Genomic DNA, 21,150 nt, shown 5'->3' on the forward strand with positions numbered 1-21,150 from the left:
ACTGTAATTTTACTGCTCGATTAAATGGGTGCCGTGAACGCAATGGACTGCATTTGGACGATATTATTTTTAAGAAATGAATTCCCATATTGTGCACTTTAATAATTAATAAACATTTTTTCAATACACCGCTTACTTTTTTTTTTATTCATCGACAAAATATAAACTTTCTTTTGAGACATCCTGTATCTTATATATAAATTTAAGTTCTGACATCTGACTGACTGTGACTGCTGAGTGCTGACATAGGAAATGTCAAATGAAGTTTAGGAAATCTGAAGAAGATTGAAGAATAATTAAATAAAAGCAAAATATAATATTTAGCAAGGATAACTTTATTTCTAAATAACTATTCACTCCTCTAAATAGGTATCAAATATGCGATAAATAAGCGATGGGGAAAGAAAAGTCGAAGTCAAAGAAAAAAAGAAGATCTTCATCGGACGACAGTTCTAGCAGTTCTGATTCAAGCCAAGAAAAGAAAAAGCTACGTAAATTAAAGAAGAAATTAAAAAAAGAAAAGAAGAAAACGGAGAAAGCTCTTAAGAAAAAATTAAAAGAGGAAATAAAGAAATTAAAAAAGACACGAAGCTCAAGCCGCAGTCTAGATGATGTTTCAAAAGACGACTCTACTACCGATATTCCAATAGGTAAAAAATTACCATAATATTTCAATTGAAGTAGAATAAAAGTTTTGTAATCTAGATTGCAAATTATCTAATTCCTTTCAAATGTGTGAACATTCCGTGTGGATATTGCACTATTTTTTTGCTATGAAATGAAATTTAAGTACTTAATTTCAATTTTAATTATTTTTAAGAACTTATGGAAAAGTCGAAAGCCATGGCACCAATGACCAAAGAAGAATGGGAGAAGAGGCAAAATGTTGTAAGGAGAGTTCTAGATGAAGAGACTGGGAGATACAGGTTATTCTATCTTTCTTACTTGTTTCAGAATTTTTATAAAATGCTTTAAAAGAGAAATCATTTTTGGTTGAAATTTTTTTGTCATTTAAACTTATTAGGTATTGAGAACAAATGTAGAGAAGCTACATATAAGAGAAATCATTTTCGGTTGAAATTTTTTTGTCATTTAAACTTATTAGGTATTGAGAACAAATGTAGAGAAGCTACATATAAGAGAAATCATTTTCGGTTGAAATTTTTTTGTCATTTAAACTTATTAGGTATTGAGAACAAATGTAGAGAAGCTACATGTAATTTAATGAATGAACTATTTTTATCAAATTACATGCAGCTTCATGCTGATTACTGTATAACATACCTCTGTTCTTAATAAATGAAACTTGTTTATAATGCATTTGCTTTTGAAATATTTGCTCTCTCTCAGTTCTATCTTGGTTCCAGATTAATAAAAGGAGATGGGGAGGTGCTGGAAGAGATTGTATCGCGGGATAGACACAAACAAATCAACAGAGAGGCAACTATTGCTGACGGAAACTTCTTCCAGTCACAAACTGTAGAAAAACATCGATTTAAGTAATGTTTTGTGGCATAATGGTACTTATTAATCCTATTTTGGTGGGTATCGTATAGAAATTAGATTCTTAAAAGGCAGGTAGGGAATTTAAAGGCTCCTATCTCTTCTAGGTGAGATGTTAGTAAGGCTCATTATTGTACTTATGAACACATGTTCTTACCTTTTGGATATAATATAATATTGGTAGGTATCAACTTATAATATTACAAAATCTATAATTTTGTTGACAATTTAAATTATAAAGATTAAAACGATAACTTATTCTATAACTTTCATGTTCCACTGCAGTGAAATGTTGCCTTAAAACATGATTTGGGAACCAAAGTGATATAACCCATTCATAAATAAAAGACATAATATTGAAATTTTCCAATGAGTCATGAATAGTTCTGAGTTCTGACTTCTGTCCCAAATGCAACTGATCAAGGGAAAATGTTACATTTGTTATTAGCATGTATTCAATTGTTTTGCTCAGAGTATCTTTATAAGGATTAATAATCATCTATTTTTCAATTATATTTGAATCTTCAAATCAAATATAATTAATCGGTGCAAATATAAGAATGCAATACCTATATCTAGTTAAAATATAAACAAGGATGCATGTAATGTAATGCCCTGAAATATTATGACAAAAGAACCTAATACTTGTTCCTTTTCCCAAAACATGCGTTCTGAAGATGATTAGAGATTTTAATTCCTATTATGTATATATAAATACTCCTTGTAGTATAAGCCTTAAAAAGGAAACTTAATTGACTATATATTTTCAGTCAACTTCCAATGCATTTTTAATTCATTTTGACCTAATAGTATTAGATATTGCATTAAGAATTAAATCTATGACCATAGTTAGGTGTCACTGCTTTTATGTATAGAATAAAGCACAAAGAATTGTTTATTCTTGAATAAATAAAATATTCCTTCATTATATTGGGATTTTCATTTTCTGTCTTATAAATAAACTAAACTAGCTAACCGCCCGCGGCTTCGCCCGCTTTGTCTAATACCTAATAAATTATACCTATACTAAAACCTTCCTCTTGAATCACTCTATCTATTAAAAAAACCGCATCAAAATCCGTTGCGTAGTTTCAAAGATTTAAGCATACAAAGGGACATAGAGACAGAGAAAGCGACTTTGTTTTATACTATGTAGTGATATGAGGTAAGTATTTGGGTATATGTATGTTTACTGTGTTAAACAGTTGTTTAAATTAAGTTTCCATTAGCTTAACAGTTACCGCACACAATGAAAATTCATTTTTATAACTTTATATGCAAGACTTTATTTTAAGGATACAATTGAAACTACATTTGAGATCAAATAAATATTTTATTTATCTACCTATGAAATACGTATTAGAGTTCGTCTTTGGTATGCATTTCGTTTTCGTCGTCATCATTCACTTCTACTACTTCATCCAAATCATTTAAATCTGGTAGTTCATTAGTATCATCTTGAATTATTATTTCGTCGTCGCTTATTTTATCTTTCTCTGTACTCTCGAAAACATTTTCTTGACTAGGATCTAAATTAGCATCAATCAGTATTGGTTCTGATTTATCCTTATCTGATTCTTTTTTAGTCGAGTTTTGCAAATGTTCATTGACCAAACTGACCAGGCTCTCTAGAGGTCTGCCTCCGTGTTCAACACTTACAATTTCCTTGTGTTTGTATAGAATCAGTGTTGGTAAGCCGTTAATCTGAAAAATAAAAAATAAAATCAAAGTCAAAATAACCTATAATAAAACAATGTTTATTGAATAATATATTTGTTTGTCAATGCATAATTTGTTAAAGTAGCTAAAAAATTAGGATAACTGCAAAAAAACTCAATATATGTACTGAATTAGTTGACAGCCTCCTTGGTACAGTGGTTGAAGCGTGAGCGTAACACCGAGGGGTCCTGGGTTCGATTCCCGGTGGAAATGAAGAAAAAAAATGTCTTGGTCTGGTAGGACACAGAAGACTGATCACCTACTTGTCTCTAAAGAAAATCGATCAGTGAAACAGATGTATAATGCATCTGCCCCTTACCCCACATGGGACACAGGGGACATGGGACTTTACTTTCACTGAATTAGTTAGTATGATAGAATTATTTACCTTTTCCATTTCACAAACAGTTTTTGATCTAACACAATCAACATCAGCAATCAGTACCCTGGGTTCATCTTGGAATTTCTCACCAAGTTTCATCCAAAGTGGACTCAATTGCATGCAATGGGCACACCTGCAAAGAAGATTAATAACTGGTCTTGTTTACGTATTGTCTATTTCAATAAAACCCTTATTTAATTACATAATTAAGTTATAATTATAAATACACAAAAATTATCAGCGCATGAGACTGGTTTGCAAAGATTGATTAAGTTGGCATTGATTTGTTTACTATGACAAAATGTGAAAAAAAAACAAAACAATTCCGCTTTAACAGTATACTACTTACCATGGTGCAAAATAATTAACAAACACCAGATCCTTTTGTAAGAATGTCTCAAATGTTTCCTCTGTTATTCTCGCAACTGGCAATGCTTTCTTTTTCTTCATAAATTTATCTGGATCATGGTTTTCAGTGAGCAGCATTTTCTCTACATATTCTGTTAAATCTTCCAATGTGTACATTTCTACAGCAACACCCATCTGCAAAGTCAAAATAACTTACATTTATATTAGTAAGTACAATTTTGAGAAATGAAGTAACAAAAAATATTTCTATGATTTTAGGGGTGATGTAATTGTCATCACTACATAGTATAAAACAAAGTTGCTTTCTCTAACCAATAAATAAACAGCTGAAATAATCAAATAGGCTTATCACACTTCACATATTGTTAGATATATAATTAATTTTCATCAAGAGAGATACTTACAATTCTGCCATTAAAAATCCACAGCAGGTATGGATACTGCTTAATATCAAAGTTCTTGCAAGTCATTTCATTGAGCATACAATTCACTTGACCAATTTGTATGTATTCATTATTTTCATACTGCATCGCCAGCTTGGCCCATATTGGTCCTAACATCTGAAATTATGGTTATAATTTTACATATAATTTATATATGTTTAAAGTACTTTTACCAGACAATTTTGAGATAGTGAAGATACTAATAAAATACTTGTGCAAATTGTTCAGTATTTTTATGAATTACTACCAGCCCCAGCAGTTCTACTCTATTGGCCCTTTTTTGTTTTATCTTTTCTGAATTTGTCGAAGCCATACTCAAGTTTTTTGCTTGCAATACATTTGGCAATTCGATTTTGATTTATGATATTAAAGCTGTTTACAAACAGGAATTTAAGACATTTTAATTACTTCCTTCAACTTGTTTTTAATTTACCTGTGAAGCCATACACCATGGTGCATAAAACATAATAAAATGCTGTCCATTTGATATAAATTTTTCTATATTGTGATCAGTTAAATGTGCCATTCCATAGTGAATTTTAACTTCAGATGATGTTTCTCTTTCAGGGATCTCATCAACATCCTGTAATGAATTACTGCTATAGAATATTTTCTTCATAGTTGTTGGCACATGACACTTACAAAAAATTTAAAGGCAATTCTAGTCTTAATTCTTACATAATTAACTGCATGAAAAGACTTATTTTCTGTATTTAAAGCAAATTAGATGTAAAATTTTGTTCAAACATCTTCAACACCAAATAATAAACATAACATGGTCGAGTGATATAAATAATAATTCTATTCTATATAATATTTGTGTAGGTTCCTACCTTTCCCATAGTGAAAACCTCACTCAAAAAGAGTGTCAATGAAGGAAGATCTCTTGTCCCTTTATATTCAATGGGTGAAAATGAATTTTTGGGAAAATATAACAATGTTGGATATCCTAGAAATAGAGAAAAAAATTGATATAATTAGCTCTTTAGCAGTTCTAATCTTAGTATTGATTGTAATTTGTAGCACAATTATTTCTGGAATAGATACCTGTTATATCATTTTCATGACACAATTTTGGATACTTAGTACAATCCATCTGAGCAATAACAAACCTGGAGTCCTTGGTATTTATTAATTCACCTAGCTCAGTCCATATAGGCTCAAATTCGGTGCAATGTCGACACCTGCAAAAAGAGGGTTATTTCTCAATTTTATAGAATATTTATAGAATATTGAATCAGTTGGAATGGTTTATTCGTTTTGCTAATATTATCTTACCAAGGTGCATAGAACATGATAAAATTGCCATCCATTTCCTTGACTTGTGATTTAAACATTTCTGGATTATATTCATATACTGAACCTTCCACTGGAGCAACATAATCCGGTAAACTTAACATAAAAACCAAAGCTAGCACAAATGTACATTTAGACATTTTGTTTTGTTGTATAGTATTGTTTTATGCTTATTCAAAATTCACACATTTCAATCTTAACACATTTTAAAGTTCTACGAATAGGAAGTTATTAGTCTATAATTAATTGAAAACAATGCTGGGTATCAAATTATCATCACCCAGATTTGACAGAAAAATGTCAACTGGACAGGGACCGGAAACTCGTAAAAAAAATTCTCCCTTTAGTTTATGTCAAGTTGACAATTAATGTCAAATAAAAATCGATTTTATGGACAACACCAACTTTATGAATAAAATTATGTAGCTGATGATATTATCTGATTATTATAATAATACGTTAATTTACTTCATTTATATGATATACTTATATATGAATAGGTACCAATATTATGAATAGATACCAATCACAATACCAATCCAGTATACTCCGTAACATAGTATAAGTTTAAACCGAATAAATGTTATACATTATTGATTATATAATATTACAAAATGTCAAATTGAATTTATATAACAATGAAAATATTTAAAGAGATAAATAAAGTATTTGTTTTAGACCAAAAAATAATAAGATCTGGTTAAAATCGATAATCGGTAAAGAAAATCGTAAATGTCAATTTGGCGTAACTTTAGGAAAACACTATGGAATGTGGTAATTCTTCAAAATGGTCGCTTTGTATGGTTTGCCAACTTGCATGTCTGTGTTTTAGAGTTCTTTGTTTTCGTTATTCCTCAAATATAAAACAATATCAAGACGATTGTGTACTTTAACAACTAATGTTTTATGTCTGTGTATACATTGATTTTACAATCGTTAATTGTGGTGTGTAGGAAAGATGTCATCGGTAATGTGAGAGCGCTAATATCATTTTTATTTTACGGGATTATGACGTCTAGGATTCCTATTCTGATTATCAAGGACTGAAGAAAAAGTCAGGTAACCATTTATATGCTTTCTCACCACTATTTTACTATTTAGATGTATGAAACAAAGCTGGCTTATTTTTGGCATTCCAAAGCATTCTGTCAGTTGTAGTTCGTATTGAATATTCTAAAAATTATGCTTAGTGCTTGGCAACGAAAAGCTATTTAAGGTATTTTGTTCAGTAATACAGTGTTTTATTAATGTTAAATGGGAATTTGACATTTTTCACATACATTTTTATGTAGTAGCTACACGAAAGTAAATTGATTTGATTACAATGTTTTATTTATGTTAGCACATACCCTAATGCATTTCTAAACCTTGGTTTCAGAGTCGAGATCTTAAAAATTATTTGAAACACTGAACAATGTTAAACTAGTGTAACATTGAAAGCAAGTGTGTTATTGTTTTGGGACCTACATATTGCAACAATCTCATCGATAATAAAAAGTTGAAATGCGAACAGTGAGTGTTTGTGTGCGAAGGGTGTTCATGTGATGGGAGGCGTAGGGTGAGAGGTGAGGCGCTCGGGCGCGGGCGCCATGAACCCGCCGGCGCCCGGCAAACCGGCTACGCGCACGTCAGGGTACAACCAGAAAGCGCTCGCCGAAATCAGAAACTCATTGCTCCCGTTCGCTAATATTGGGAGTTCGGAGCCACCTGGCTCCTCTGCTGCTAGCACAGTCAGTTCAGGCGTCAGCTCTGGATTTAGTTCTTCGTCGGGAAATGGACTTGATAAGGACTTAAATGTGCTGCCGCAGTCTCTTAACCAGCTCATCGCTTTAGGATATGATGAGGTATGTACCGTTGCAGTGTATTAGAATAATCCATACTAATATTATAAATGCGAAAGTAACTCTGTCTGTCTGTCTGTTAATCAATCACGCCTAAACTACTGAACCAATTTTCATGAAATTTGGTATAGAGATATTTTGATACCCGAGAAAGGACATAGGCTACTTTTTATCCCGGGAAAATGACGCAATCCCGGAAATCCCACGGGAACGGGAACTATGCGGGTTTATCTTTGAATTCGCGGCCGAAGCCGCGGGCGGAAACCTAGTGTTAAATAATAAATAAATGTTCCATTTCTTTTTTAATCTCATGAATATTGGATTATGGAATATATATACAGAATAAATTATTGCTTGCAACATGTTTATTTTATTTCCTTTTTTCAAGGGATTACGTTAAAAGTATAATATGATAAATCTTTTGCATGGCTTCATTTACATCCATTTGCATATCTACATTAGTTATATGTATTAGAAATAAAACAATTGTTCAAATTGTCTTAAAGCATGTTGTTTAAATATTTTATTTAGTATACTCTCTATAATCTCTATATAGTTACTAGCTGCTCCGCGCGGTTTCACCCCTGTGGCTCCACTCCTGTTAGTCGTAGCATGTAATTACACATTTCTAAGAGAAAAGTTTTATGTGTTTACATCATTCATATAATAAATTTTTATTTCTCACTAACAGTTATGTCTATTTTTACTTACTTACTAGAGAGGCGCAGGGACCCAAAGTGACTCTTGGCCTCCGACAATAAGAGCCTCCATTTGTCTCTATCTTGCATCATCTATTGCCAGATTTCGATCTGCATTTTATGTCTATTTTTGCCGAAACAAAAAAAAATAAGTAGACTTTCAAATGTTATGATCATAACTTTGTTTTATAAATAAAAGTAATAAACTGAATAAATTTCATAAAATATATTATTCAGCGGATACTGCTCATTTAAAGAACTTGATATGATAAGTAATCTAATATTTTATGTTTGTAAACAATTAGAATAAAATATTCCAAAAAAATAATTATAAAGCTACTATGGCAAGATAAAGCAATTTGCAGATTTGTGTTATACTATCTATTCATATAACTTAAAAACTAAACATAGTTTAAAGGAAACAGCATGCTGGATGATTATTTTTTTTGTTGTTTTATTAATAGGTCAATAAATAACACCAGCTAATAAATAATCGTATTTGAAATTTTAATCCAAGCTCTTCACCACATTTAATATTAAATAAATTCTGTTTCAGGATCCAGCAGTGAAAGCTTTAAAATATGCTGGTGGTAGATTTGACGCTGCCCTCGATTACTTATCAAAAAAGCAGGAGCCACTCAATGGAGTCCTCAAATCATCCAACTTGAGTGCTCTAAGCACAAAGCTAATAAGAAAACCTAGTTTAGAGAGAGAAATCAATCTTCATAGAGGAAGTCCCGCACTCGACTCAGGAGCTGGGAGTTCGCGGTCCGATAGCCCGAGGCAATCGGACGGGCCACCACATCCTCACGAGAAATTGAGTCGGCAATATTCGCCGTCTGGTTTTTCTGATCCCCCACCACCGCCGCCACCGCGATGTCCGTCAACTCCGCCCGTGCCTCCTGCTGTACAGCAGTACATGAAGCGCATTTCACCGGCGCCTCCTTTACCTCCGGCGAGAGGCACCAGTCCGGTGGCCGCGGGCGCGCCGGCCCCTCCCGCTCGACAGCCAATGATCGTCCAAAATGGGCCACAAGTTCAACAACAGTTGACACAACAAATCCAAGCTTTAAGCATTTACCAAACAACCACAGAACTGCCACCACCTTACCCCCTCTCGGGTGTTCCCCCTCCACCGCCTTACTCAGTATCCATGCAAAATCGGCAAAGCCCGACACAATCGCAAGATTACAGAAAGAGTCCCTCGTCGGGAATCTATTCTGGAGGAACGTCAGCTGGTTCGCCGAGTCCGATTACGGTGACGCAATCGACCGGTTCAGCATCAGGTATGACTCGCCCTACGCCTATACAAGCGTGGACAGCGAGACAAGCCGTCCAACCTCCTATAATCATGCAATCTGTGAAAAGTACACAAGTGCAGAAACCCGTTTTGCAAACTGCCATCGCGCCAGTTGCTCCGCCCCCTGTTGCGAGCTCAGTGGTGCAACCCCCGCCGCCGTCGTATGCTAGCTCGATACAACAGAAGCAATCGCAAACGCCCCCTAGTTACCCCTTAGCCCCTAAACCTTCCTCTCCCGGCTCGACGCCGCCCGTCCCGACGGCGACTACGCCCACCGTCCCGACCACAGAACCTCCAAGCTACGCAATAACAATGCAAGCTCTAGCCGTCCAGAGAGGCATGAACCCCGTCCCGCCCCCGCCGTACGGTAATCAAATTGATAACACGACTACAGTCAATTCCCACCACTCGCCATTACATAAAAAGTTCTCAAACAACTGTGACATGACGCAAATGGAACTCAAATGCCCGAATCAAAGCTGCAATATGATGAAGGATACCGCTTGCGGTTCAGATAAAAGCTCCAATGGCTCGTCCAATCGTCGAACGAAAGATGGCCTAGAAAAAATAAGACATCAGTCGCCGATTCCAGAGAGAAAGAACATCAGTAAAGAAAAGGAAGATGAAAGGAGGGATTGTAAAGTTAGAAATTATTCTCCGCAAGCTTTTAAGTTCTTTATGGAGCAGCATGTCGAGAACATACTTAAATCTTACAAGCAAAGAACGTATCGTCGAATGCAGTTAGAGAAAGAAATGACGAAAATAGGACTAAGTGCAGAGGCTCAAGATCAAATGAGAAAAATGTTATCGCAAAAGGAATCGAACTATATTCGATTAAAACGAGCGAAGATGGACAAGTCAATGTTTACGAAAATAAAACCAATCGGTGTAGGTGCTTTTGGTGAAGTGACGCTAGTGAGAAAGATTGATACTAGTCATCTATATGCCATGAAGACTCTACGGAAAGCGGATGTGTTGAAACGGAACCAGGTTGCGCATGTGAAGGCGGAACGCGATATTTTGGCCGAAGCAGACAATGAGTGGGTTGTCAAACTATACTACAGCTTTCAGGATAAGGATAATCTATATTTCGTTATGGATTATATACCAGGTGGTGATTTAATGTCGCTCCTGATAAAATTGGGTATATTTGAAGAGAATTTAGCAAGGTTTTATATAGCAGAATTAACTTGTGCAGTGGAAAGTGTACATAAGATGGGTTTTATTCATCGAGATATTAAGCCCGATAATATTCTCATCGATCGAGATGGACATATCAAGCTAACGGACTTTGGGTTGTGTACGGGTTTTAGGTGGACGCATAATTCGAAATATTATCAAAGAAATGGTAAGCAATATTCTGCTATTTTTATCACATAGTCATTATAAAGGTTTGTTTATGTAGCTCATGATTAGGAGTTTCTATATTGCTTATTCATATGCTATATAGTATCATTAAATTGCGACAGACCATTATATATTACGTATGATACTTACAGTTGAGTTTTAGTCCATCCAACAATTAATAATTTTTCCTTTATCTTTCTTCACCATTCATTTTCCACTATTTTAAATATTAACGTTTTTCCATTCGATTCCAGATCACGGTCGGCAAGACTCCATGGACCCAGTGGACGGGGAGTGGGGTGCGATGGGCGAGTGCCGTTGTCACCAGCTGAAGCCTCTCGAGAGGCGGAGGAAACGCGAGCACCAGCGGTGTCTAGCGCACTCCCTAGTGGGGACACCTAACTATATAGCGCCAGAAGTGCTGCAGAGGACTGGGTACACGCAGCTGTGCGATTGGTGGTCTGTGGGCGTTATATTGTATGAAATGCTGGTCGGGTCGCCGCCTTTCTTGGCTGCGTCGCCCGCGGAGACACAGTTGAAGGTATGCGTATTGGACTGTTATAGGTAGATTTATTTACGGTGAAACGTTCTTTACTGTTATATTATTTGTAAGTATTAGTCAATATCGAGAATAACTACATAATACTACCTAATGAGTAAATTGTGTTTTGTGATTGATTATGTTCCAATTTGAATACCTACCTCCTCTAATTTGAATCTAAATAGAAAAATTAGTTTACTTTTAAAAAGCGCAGTTTACTATAACAACCTATTCAGTTAACTTAGAATTGATATACATCACATAGCTGTATTTTTTTACATTTATAATTATTTAATTGCAGGTGATAAACTGGGAAAGCACGCTACACATACCGGACGCAGCGAACCTATCGCGGGAAAGTAAGGATCTGATCCTGCAGCTCTGCTCCGGACAGGAGACGAGGCTCGGCAAGGACGCTAACGAAGTGAAAAACCACCCCTTTCTCAAAGCCATCGACTTTGATAAGGGTCTCAGGAGGCAAGTCGCCCCCTACATACCCAGGATAGACTATCCGACCGACACATCCAACTTTGACCCCATAGATCCCGATAAATTGAGGAATTCAGGCAGCTCGGACTCGAACAAGTCGGACAGCGAGTTGCTCGACAACGGCAAGACGTTCCACGGCTTCTTCGAATTCACCTTCCGGAGATTCTTCGATGACGGATACACGAACAAAATCAACCTCGACGACAACGAAAACCAGGGGCCCGTGTACGTTTAGTGAATGAACTGTGAACTGAACGCGAGTGCCTTACTAGACTCTCTCTATTAAACAGTACTTGTAAACATAACGTATTTAATGAGAAATAATTTTAAAACCGTATTGTTAATAATCCAGTGATAATGTTGTAATATTGTATCGTTATGTATTTGTAAGAGTAATCTTATTGTATTTGTATTATATGTAATGGATGGATCACAGTAGTACATAGCATAACTATGGTGCTGTTAGCGTTCTCGACGGAGGAATCCGTTCTTTGTATACTATTTTTGTAACTAGAGAAATTATTTATGAGATAAGAACAAGCTTATGTGAATTAACGGATGATTCACTATATTTTCTTATGTATTTATCGAAGTAGGTCGCTTACGTGTGTTTGTTTATATATGTAACTTATGAAGTCATTAATATAGCTGTCAGCGGGCATACATTTTGTGCTTCCATTGAGTACAGGAATAGCTCATATTGTGTGCCTTATTCAATGTATACATTTTTACTCTTAGATGTTAGGGTATTTCAAAGTAGCCACTAATGTAGATGAGGTTTGGATAACAGGACACTGTAGAGAGTGCAATAAATATTTATTAACCCAAAATGAAACTCATACTTCATTGTTGCATATTTAATTTTATGTTGAAATTGACTTATACATTTGTGAATGAAGATGAATCTCAAAGGACATCTCAGTATGAGCTCATCAACGCTTGTTAAATCTTCTTATCACAGATTAATGCCGATTATTATTGGATAATATTAAAATTTTATTGTGAATTATAGAAGTTGATTAAAATGTAGTGTTTAACTTGCAACCTGTTAATTTTTCACTAACAAGTTTCGTACGAAATTCATATTTTCAGAACAAATAAACTGTGAGTGTTTGACTAGCAGCTTGTAATTGTGGTTTTCATAAAAGTATCCATTTGTACAGATTAAACGAGTCACTTCAACTTTAAATTATGTGTTATTGTGTAAATTGTTTTATTCTAAAAATGAAACATGCTTATAAGAAGTAAATGAAAAATAAAATATGGGAATTTTGTTGATTTTTAGTTTTTAACCCGAACAGAACCTATAGCTACTATTTATGTTTTCTTCCTAAAGGTAATAATAATGCCACGCCGTGATAACCGCTTGTTCAAATATGGTAACACTGTATTAACTTCTAAACAAAATATTATTTTACCAGATGCAAACCACATCAATATCGGTTTAATTTATGATAATTTATGAGCTATTTTAATTCAGTAAAGTATAGCTGCATGTTCTTACTTTATCCAGAAAAAATATAGTAAAATTTATAACGGATTTGTAAATTCAGCTTGCAATTCATTTCCCATTAGAATATAAACTGTCTAGAGACAGTTATTTAATATGATGTGTTTGTACTTTGTAGGCAGTATTTCACATAGAGTAAAGTAACAGTGTTGGGTATCTCATTTTCGTACAAAAACATTTGAGACTAGAATTTTAACAGGAAATCTAAAAATTAGGGTTTACAATTACATACTAAATTTATCCTAGTACCGATTGTCAGAAGGTGGCAACTGGCAACATTAGAGGTAACAAAATAGTTGTATTACTTCTAAGGCCCGCTGAAAGTTTAAAATCCATCATATGACTCGATTTTAAACTTGAGTTTATAAAACTTAAACGATTAGTAATTATATGAAAGAAATAAAACAAATATGTAATAATCAAATTTTGTAATATTATATTTTTTAATAGCTACATGCCTATTTTAGTAAAAACTCTTGAACTCTCCGATTAAAATCTTCATGGTATCGCATGTGTATGGGAGTATTCAGAGAGAAAGCTTGAAACTTATAAGCGCTTATCGGCGCTTGTCATGTTCATATATTTTCCTGCGCGGGTTGACAGCACTGACAGGAAAATATATGAACATGACAAGCGCCGATAAGCGCTTATAAGTTTCAAGCTTTCTTTCTGAATACGCCCTATGTTGTGTTTGCCCTCTGGATACAAATGTGATCTGTAAAATCAATTCTCCATGTTATATACGACGTCTACTTGTAATTATTATCTCTAGGTAACCGTTACTTTAAATCTGTTCTCATAAGCTATAGAGCGCGTACCTATACGCGAGAGAGAACAATCAAAATCCTAAAAAGATAAAACTTAATTGTCGGAAAATATACCGAAATTCAGTTACCTACAAGAAATACGTAGGTAATCCCTACTATCCCTATATACTCTGTCTGTCTGTTACGCTTTCCCGCTTAAACCTCTCAACCGATTTTGATGAAATTTGGCACAGACAATCTTTAGACCCTGAGAAAGAAGATGCATGCGCCTATACCTATAACTTATGCCTATTTCAATGTAATTGCTTTATCTAAAAGATCGTTCCTAACATCAAACATTACAAGGAGTGAAGAAACATTACATTAGAACAGCTACAGCTCATGTATGAATCTTAATTTAATGGCTCTGCTCCAATACTTACTTTATATCTTTAATATGTGATCGAAGAAAAGAAAAATGTATCCTGTCTACAAGTGGATCTTGCTCGCCGTACAAAATAAATGTTGGACAAGTAATTTTGGGTAAAATATTCGAGCAGACATCGCCATTCGTGTCCTTTACTAATTCATCCATACTATCCACCCATTGGGCCCAATATCTAGCGAACAATTCTTCGCCATATAGATCGATCATCGGCTGCTTCATCTTATGTGACCAAAGAGAAACGTCTTTCATTCCTAGGATATAAGGAAATAATAAAATTGTCATCATATTCTGTTTTTATTATATTTTGTATTTCCAATCTTTTTCCAATAGACCAAGCTTCGACCGTCTAATTTTAAACCCGTAACGGACGGACGGGCGAAAAATGATGAGTTTCTAAAGATAGATAATAGTTGCAACTAATATAATCAAAAAAAGATTTGTACATACATTTTTAAATACAATGCACGAACTTGTTAATTAAATAACTACAAATATAAAAAAATAAGTTCCCTTAATTAGTTACATACACTTATCAGAATTAACTTTTAATTGGGTATGTATTGAACCGTTTCCTGTTTAAGACATTATTCGGTTAATTGTATCGATATATTCAATACCTACATACCTTTGTAATGATTTACTTCTTTAGGTAGTATGAATGAATTGGCACCCCAAATAACGAGTTTATCGACCTTTTCAGGATAATTCGCAGCATGAATCATAGAAGTTATATACTGCCATTGCTCCAACCTAATAAGGAATATCGTGGAATGTTTAACTCCTAAAAATAGAGCGATATTTTATGAATAATGCTTTAATTTATAAGAAGTAAAGTGCTCCTCTCTTAATTATGTACTTTACCTTCATGAGTTGATATGCGACGTTAGCATCGTTGCAGTTGGTATATTTAGTAGAAAAATCTCGATCTGGAGGTCTACTTTTACCAAAACCGGGTTGATCCCAGAAAACTACAGTGAATTTATCTCTATCAAATCCTTTTATTTGACGTGAAAAGTCGGTCCACATGGAACCTAGAGCGCCTTGTGTACATAGGACATGGTTTCGTCCATGACCTATCTTCAAATAGTTTATGTTATAACTTCCAACTTTTATTACTTCTTCCTGAAAATATGTGTAATAGTAACTATTTGTTTTGATATTTTTTTATCATCACGGATTATTTGAAGTGATACCGATATCGAGGCTGATAGCGATTTTAATTAGAATATTTTTATAAAGATTAGACAATTTCAATAAAATAAAAAAAATCGTACCTTATTAACCAAAGTGGACAAAAATGCACTGAATTCTTTTATGATGTTTGCTGTTCTTTTAATCCGAGTGGTTAACATTTTTAGAAAATATTTAGTTATAAATTATAATATAAAAAAAAATAATATGATGCGTATTATAATTTAAACACAGAGCGGGAGAACTACACAGCGTTTCGTTCATAACTGATGAATGCTTGATGCGGTAAACTCATATCTGATTGTATCTTTAACTTGGATCAAGGTAATTATACGTGAATAATATTATTCTGATTTTTTATGTTACGTTGTTAAGAAATTGCTATGAATCTATAGGTAAGTATTCAGTAAGTAGAACAATTTCTTTACCAATTACCAATGTAATGTATGATAAAGTGTTTGTAGTTAGTTACCTAGTTCGAAATAAACTGTATTTGTGCATCTGTACAAAATTTTATGTGTGAAAAATTCGGTTTAATGTTATATACATTTTTTTTCTTTGCTATTGGAATCAAATTGGAAATATAGTTTTTTATAAGCCTTTCTATATTTATTGCTCTAAATCTATACTAATATTATAAAGCTGAAGAGTTTGTTTGTTTGAACGCGCTATTCTCAGGAACTACTGTTCCAATTTGAAAAATTCTTTCGATGTGCGATTCAGTGCGGATTATTTCCGCGCGAATATTTCACGCAGTATAAAGTAAACAAGTAGGGCTATGCGAATGCGGAATAAAATTCGCGCGTTTCGCTCAGTGTAACAACGCATATTTTTTAGTACTGGTAGTGTGAGTTGTGATAATAAACGATTTAGCTAATAAGGACATATAAATAAAACACAATAAACCATTAAATAAACTATAATAGCAGTCGCAATAAACAGATGTATAAAAACAATATCCTTATAGACTAGCGTTTATTTCATTTGTGCAATTATTTTAACAATAAAAACTCTTGCACTCGTTTGTTGAAGTCATCTGCATAACGAATGTGCACATTATGTTTCCCTTCTGGATATAAGTGAATTCTGAAAATAATAACAAATTGATAAAAACATTTGAAATCCTTAAAACATAAATGTTGATGTTGCCAGTTAAATATAAAAATTTATTCACCTCGATCCAGAAATATGCGTGTGTAAATGAGACACATGTACTCCGTCAACTAGCGGATCTTTTTCCCCATGTATGATCAACGTTTGGCATTTAATATTTTCAAGTAAATCCGAACAAATGTTGCCGTCTTTCGCTTTAAATAACGCCTCCATTGTATCCACCCATTTAGCCCAGTATGTGGCGAATCTTTCTTCGCCATATAATTCGATCATTGGCTCTTTCATCCTTTTAGACCAGGAATTGACATCTCTTATTTCTGAACAACAATACAAAGAAAGCAATGCTTCATTATACAGTTTTAAATCTACCAACTACCTGTTTTTAATATTTTATGGGTATTTTTAAATTACCTTATTTAAATACAATTTATTATTTTTTGAAAAATAATACTTAATAAATAGTTGGTGTGGGGTCCGTAAAACCCTCTTATCTTTCGCGCGGAAGCGAATTTGAATTTCCTCCTTGGGATCGATTTTTTTCTATTACTTATAGAAAATTTTTCTAAAATACATTAAAATTTAAATGTTAGAAATAATAATCATAAAATAATATTGTAAAAAAATCGTGCTTGAAAGACAGAATCGACTAAGAAGATAAGAATATTTTTGAAAAATTATACTTTTTATTCAAGATATTAGATGTTATTTTAAGCTAATGAAATTATGGTATTGTCACTATAGTCCTTGATAAATGTACAAAAAAAAACTAATTGATGAACATACTTTTATATCCTTCCAGTTCTTTAGGCAATATAAATGAATTGGCTCCCCAAATGACTAGTTTGTTGACTGCATCAGGATATTTTGCAGCTAATATCATACTTGATATGGCTCCATCACTCCAGCCCAGAAGTGAGAATTTGGGAATTTTCAGTTCCTTGAAAATATACATAATATGAAATATAAATAAGAATATAGATAAGAATCTTTAAATATATGTATGTTTAATTATTTTTAATGGTAACTATACATATACTGTACTGTAATGTTTATGAACCAGATCAGAATTTTTTTTAATAATAAATGAGTATTTTTAATTAAAGAAATCCATACTATCAAGTTTTCAGAAATTTGAACATTTTTTCAGCCAAATATGTGTTATTACTAATTCCTAAAAAGGAAAATCAGTACCAATACCTTCATAAACTGAAAAGCTACATCAGCATCCTTTTCATAGAAATCAATACTGAAGTCCCGTTCTGGAGGCATGCTCTTACCAAACCCTGGTGGATCCCATACTACCAGACTGAACTTCTCCCTGTCAAAACCATCCACTTGAGGTTTAAAGTCCGTCCATATTGACCCCAGAGCCCCTGGAGCACAGAGTATGTTATGTGCCCCTTGTCCTACTTTCACATAGTTGATTGTATATTTTCCAACATTAATTATTTCTTCCTAAAAAATTACATCATTTTATGAGTAATGTGAGTTAAATGGAATAAAAAAAATATAATTCCATTTTTATTATGTTAAAAAAACTCAATTATAATGACAATGAAATATAATTAAGATTCCATGATATACTTATAGTTAAAAAAATGTTTTATGTGATTTTAAAAACATTTATCTATGATAAGTGATAAGCCTAATAGGACTTTATTACCTACTGGGTAGGTAAGTGCTATTTTAATTCATATTTTGTAAAAAAAAATAAGGTAGCTTTAAATGAATAGCAGAATTTTTACATCATTCAATAAAAAAAATACTACTTATACCTACTTAGCAGCTGGATAACAATTATTTGACGATCTGAATTTCAAATAACATACAAGATGATAAGATAAGACAAGATTTAAACGCGTTTATGGTTTGCATTTCAGAATAAAAATTGTACATTCTCTATATAAAATAAAATATTGGGGAGGTTCTACCATTTAGTAATAATTAATATGTATTAAAAAAAGACTATTTTATCTTTCTCTTTTCGTACAGTACAAAAATAATTAGTAAGAAAGTTGTGGCACGCGGCAGTTCGTAGTTCGCCGGGTCAACAGGTCAACTACAACTTGTACTATAAAATGTGTAGTTATTACCTACATTGTTAGTCAAACAAACGACAAACAATATTTTACCTTAGGTGTAGGCAATGTTGATGCGAATGCCCTACTCATTCGTAGAGGATTTGTATTTTTAATCGAGATAAATATATTTCGTACCGCTAACATTTGAATAGATTTTGCACAACTAGGTACTCGAAGTATTCATAAAGGGCTTCAATGCGATAAAATTTTGTATATGTTCTGAATTAAATTATTGTTTCTTACGTTTCTTAACACTTTCTAGTTTCTAAATTTTTGTAATTGTTATCTGATATCTGATAAAGTGTTTCATTGTCAGAAGTCAACATTGAACACGATTGAAGTTTGAACATTTCAAAAGTCAAAACTGAGAAATGTCATTTCAAAATCTGATGTCAACTCTGAAGTCTAAGTTCACAGAATACATAAATCCTATAACCTTGAACTAGATAAAATTTAAATATTGGGCTCTTGCATGGCTCTTGATAAGCCCCGTAGAAAAAAAAGATAAAGATATGTGGGATATTTTTTTGCTGTGTTATTTGGCATGGGCATATTTTTTATACAAATAAAAAAAAATATGCCCATGCACAGGTAAGTGCATAGGCACTAAAAATAATAATTTCAGTGCGATTCAAAAACCACTTTTGGAGAGAACTAAGATTTCCACCACCAATTTTCTAACTCGGAAGGTCTAGGTTCCAGTATTTTAATAAAATTATTTCAGTTGTTTCATGTAATTTATCAATGAGATGCTTATGAGATGGTCACAATGTGGCGTTAATTTATTTCATTCGTCTGCATCAGAAGTCTAAACTTTTTTTCAGGGTCTGTAGATATCTGTCCTTATCTATGTTTTTAATTTATAATTCGGCTCAATAGATAAGTCGATAAATTTAAATTACTTTATTTAGAGTAGGTTACCATCTCACCTCACTAGAACTGCTACAATAATTTATTAGGTACCCTACTTTATAAATTATTGTAGCTACCTAGTTACACAATATCGGGGGTTAAGAGACACACGTAACCTTCCAGGGAGAAAAACATATCTAGAGTGGACTTTTGGTACCTTGTAAAAACGACTTTAATTTATACCAATAAGGTTGAATTTATGTGAAGATACCGTAAAGTGATAATCATATGCATGATTGAAGTTTTATATTTTTTATAGGGGATGCAAGAAAGTAAAAAAAACATAATTAAAATATTAATCTTTATTATGCCAAAATAGGCCCTAGCGAAATAAACTAGCATTAAATGTTAAAAGCATAAAACCATTACGATCTATTTTTTAAGTAGATCAAATGAAATTCGATCTTATTTAGCAAGTAATTAAATTAATATTAAAATTTTATTTTCAGTGACCTGAAGTTACCAAAACATAATTGTGATTAGAATTGTGAACTAATCTCAACTTAGAAGACAATTTTAAACAGTCTTTGTGTACCATAACCCATTGAGCCCCGAACGGCCCGATCGGTCCACAACACAATAGATTTTCTATTGTCTGTGATTCCGGGGCCTGAGTTATTAAACTTTAAAATGCAAGCTGTGTATGTAATAAAAAAAAATCAATAATGTGTAATGAAGAAAGTTATTTTTTATTATTGTGCAAAATATTTCATTACCACGTATTGCATATTCCATAGGATATTTTATTTTTAACATAAGATCTAGAAAATCTAGAAAGTATATTGTAATTTTGGTTATTTTTTACATAACAATGTTACAGAGGCCTAGTTTCGTTTGGAAATTTTGGTTATTTTTTAAACATTTATTATCAACATAGAATAATGACGCCTCAAGTTTTTGCATTACAACATACCTGCAAACATTGTAACTGGCCAACATAAACACAAATTACTCTTGTAACATAACATAATACTTCGTAAGCAGTGTATATAAAAGACCTTGTAAAATACAAAATTAAGTTTCTATATCTCAATGCACGAGTAAGATGCTGACGATAACAATCTCTCTATAAATAGAAATAAGGGACATATTACGCTATCTACACTAATATTATAAAGAGGAAAACTTTGTTTGTTTGTAATGAATAGGTTCATAAACTACTGGACCGATTTTAAAAATTCTTTCACCATTCGAAAGCTACATTATCCACGAGTAATATAG

General features: G+C 33.1%; 4 protein-coding genes and 1 pseudogene across 5 annotated transcripts; 2 read left to right on the forward strand and 3 right to left on the reverse strand.

The window, feature by feature from the left end:
* The first annotated feature begins 244 nt into the window (after positions 1–244).
* On the forward strand, positions 245–2,431 carry LOC149908620 (uncharacterized). Its single transcript, XM_090102098.1, has 3 exons — positions 245–650; positions 821–926; positions 1,368–2,431. Exons 1-3 carry the CDS (start codon positions 395–397, stop codon positions 1,501–1,503), a joined length of 498 nt encoding a protein of 165 aa, XP_089958224.1. The 5' UTR covers positions 245–394; the 3' UTR covers positions 1,504–2,431.
* A 385-nt stretch (positions 2,432–2,816) lies between these two features.
* Positions 2,817–6,022, reverse strand: LOC149908621 (thioredoxin domain-containing protein 5 homolog). Its single transcript, XM_090102327.1, has 8 exons — positions 5,695–6,022; positions 5,464–5,600; positions 5,250–5,365; positions 4,850–4,999; positions 4,378–4,533; positions 3,954–4,147; positions 3,611–3,737; positions 2,817–3,207 (listed from the first exon to the last, which is right to left on the reverse strand). Exons 1-8 carry the CDS (start codon positions 5,850–5,852, stop codon positions 2,863–2,865), a joined length of 1,383 nt encoding a protein of 460 aa, XP_089958453.1. The 5' UTR covers positions 5,853–6,022; the 3' UTR covers positions 2,817–2,862.
* Positions 6,023–6,482: 460 nt separating this feature from the next.
* Positions 6,483–13,200, forward strand: wts (serine/threonine-protein kinase warts). The gene is made up of 5 exons (XM_090102100.1): positions 6,483–6,771; positions 7,091–7,556; positions 8,808–10,899; positions 11,153–11,439; positions 11,741–13,200. The coding sequence occupies exons 2-5, from the start codon at positions 7,302–7,304 to the stop codon at positions 12,161–12,163; spliced, it is 3,057 nt and encodes a 1,018-aa protein (XP_089958226.1). The 5' UTR covers positions 6,483–6,771; positions 7,091–7,301; the 3' UTR covers positions 12,164–13,200.
* A 493-nt stretch (positions 13,201–13,693) lies between these two features.
* Positions 13,694–16,025, reverse strand: LOC149908623 (serine hydrolase BPHL-like; annotated as a pseudogene). Its single transcript, XR_016456738.1, has 6 exons — positions 15,907–16,025; positions 15,494–15,754; positions 15,258–15,413; positions 14,628–14,883; positions 14,116–14,153; positions 13,694–13,755 (listed from the first exon to the last, which is right to left on the reverse strand). The product of XR_016456738.1 is annotated as a serine hydrolase BPHL-like (transcript).
* Positions 16,026–16,726: 701 nt separating this feature from the next.
* Positions 16,727–19,359, reverse strand: LOC149908624 (serine hydrolase BPHL-like). The gene is made up of 5 exons (XM_090102328.1): positions 19,069–19,359; positions 18,134–18,391; positions 17,720–17,873; positions 16,998–17,253; positions 16,727–16,909 (listed from the first exon to the last, which is right to left on the reverse strand). Exons 1-5 carry the CDS (start codon positions 19,159–19,161, stop codon positions 16,816–16,818), a joined length of 855 nt encoding a protein of 284 aa, XP_089958454.1. The 5' UTR covers positions 19,162–19,359; the 3' UTR covers positions 16,727–16,815.
* Positions 19,360–21,150: the final 1,791 nt, after the last annotated feature.

Source organism: Colias eurytheme, chromosome 5 (assembly GCF_061535395.1).
Source record: "Colias eurytheme isolate Ceu_HAF_F1 chromosome 5, ilColEury1 Martin Lab GWU primary, whole genome shotgun sequence".
Lineage (NCBI taxonomy): Eukaryota > Metazoa > Arthropoda > Insecta > Lepidoptera > Pieridae > Colias > Colias eurytheme.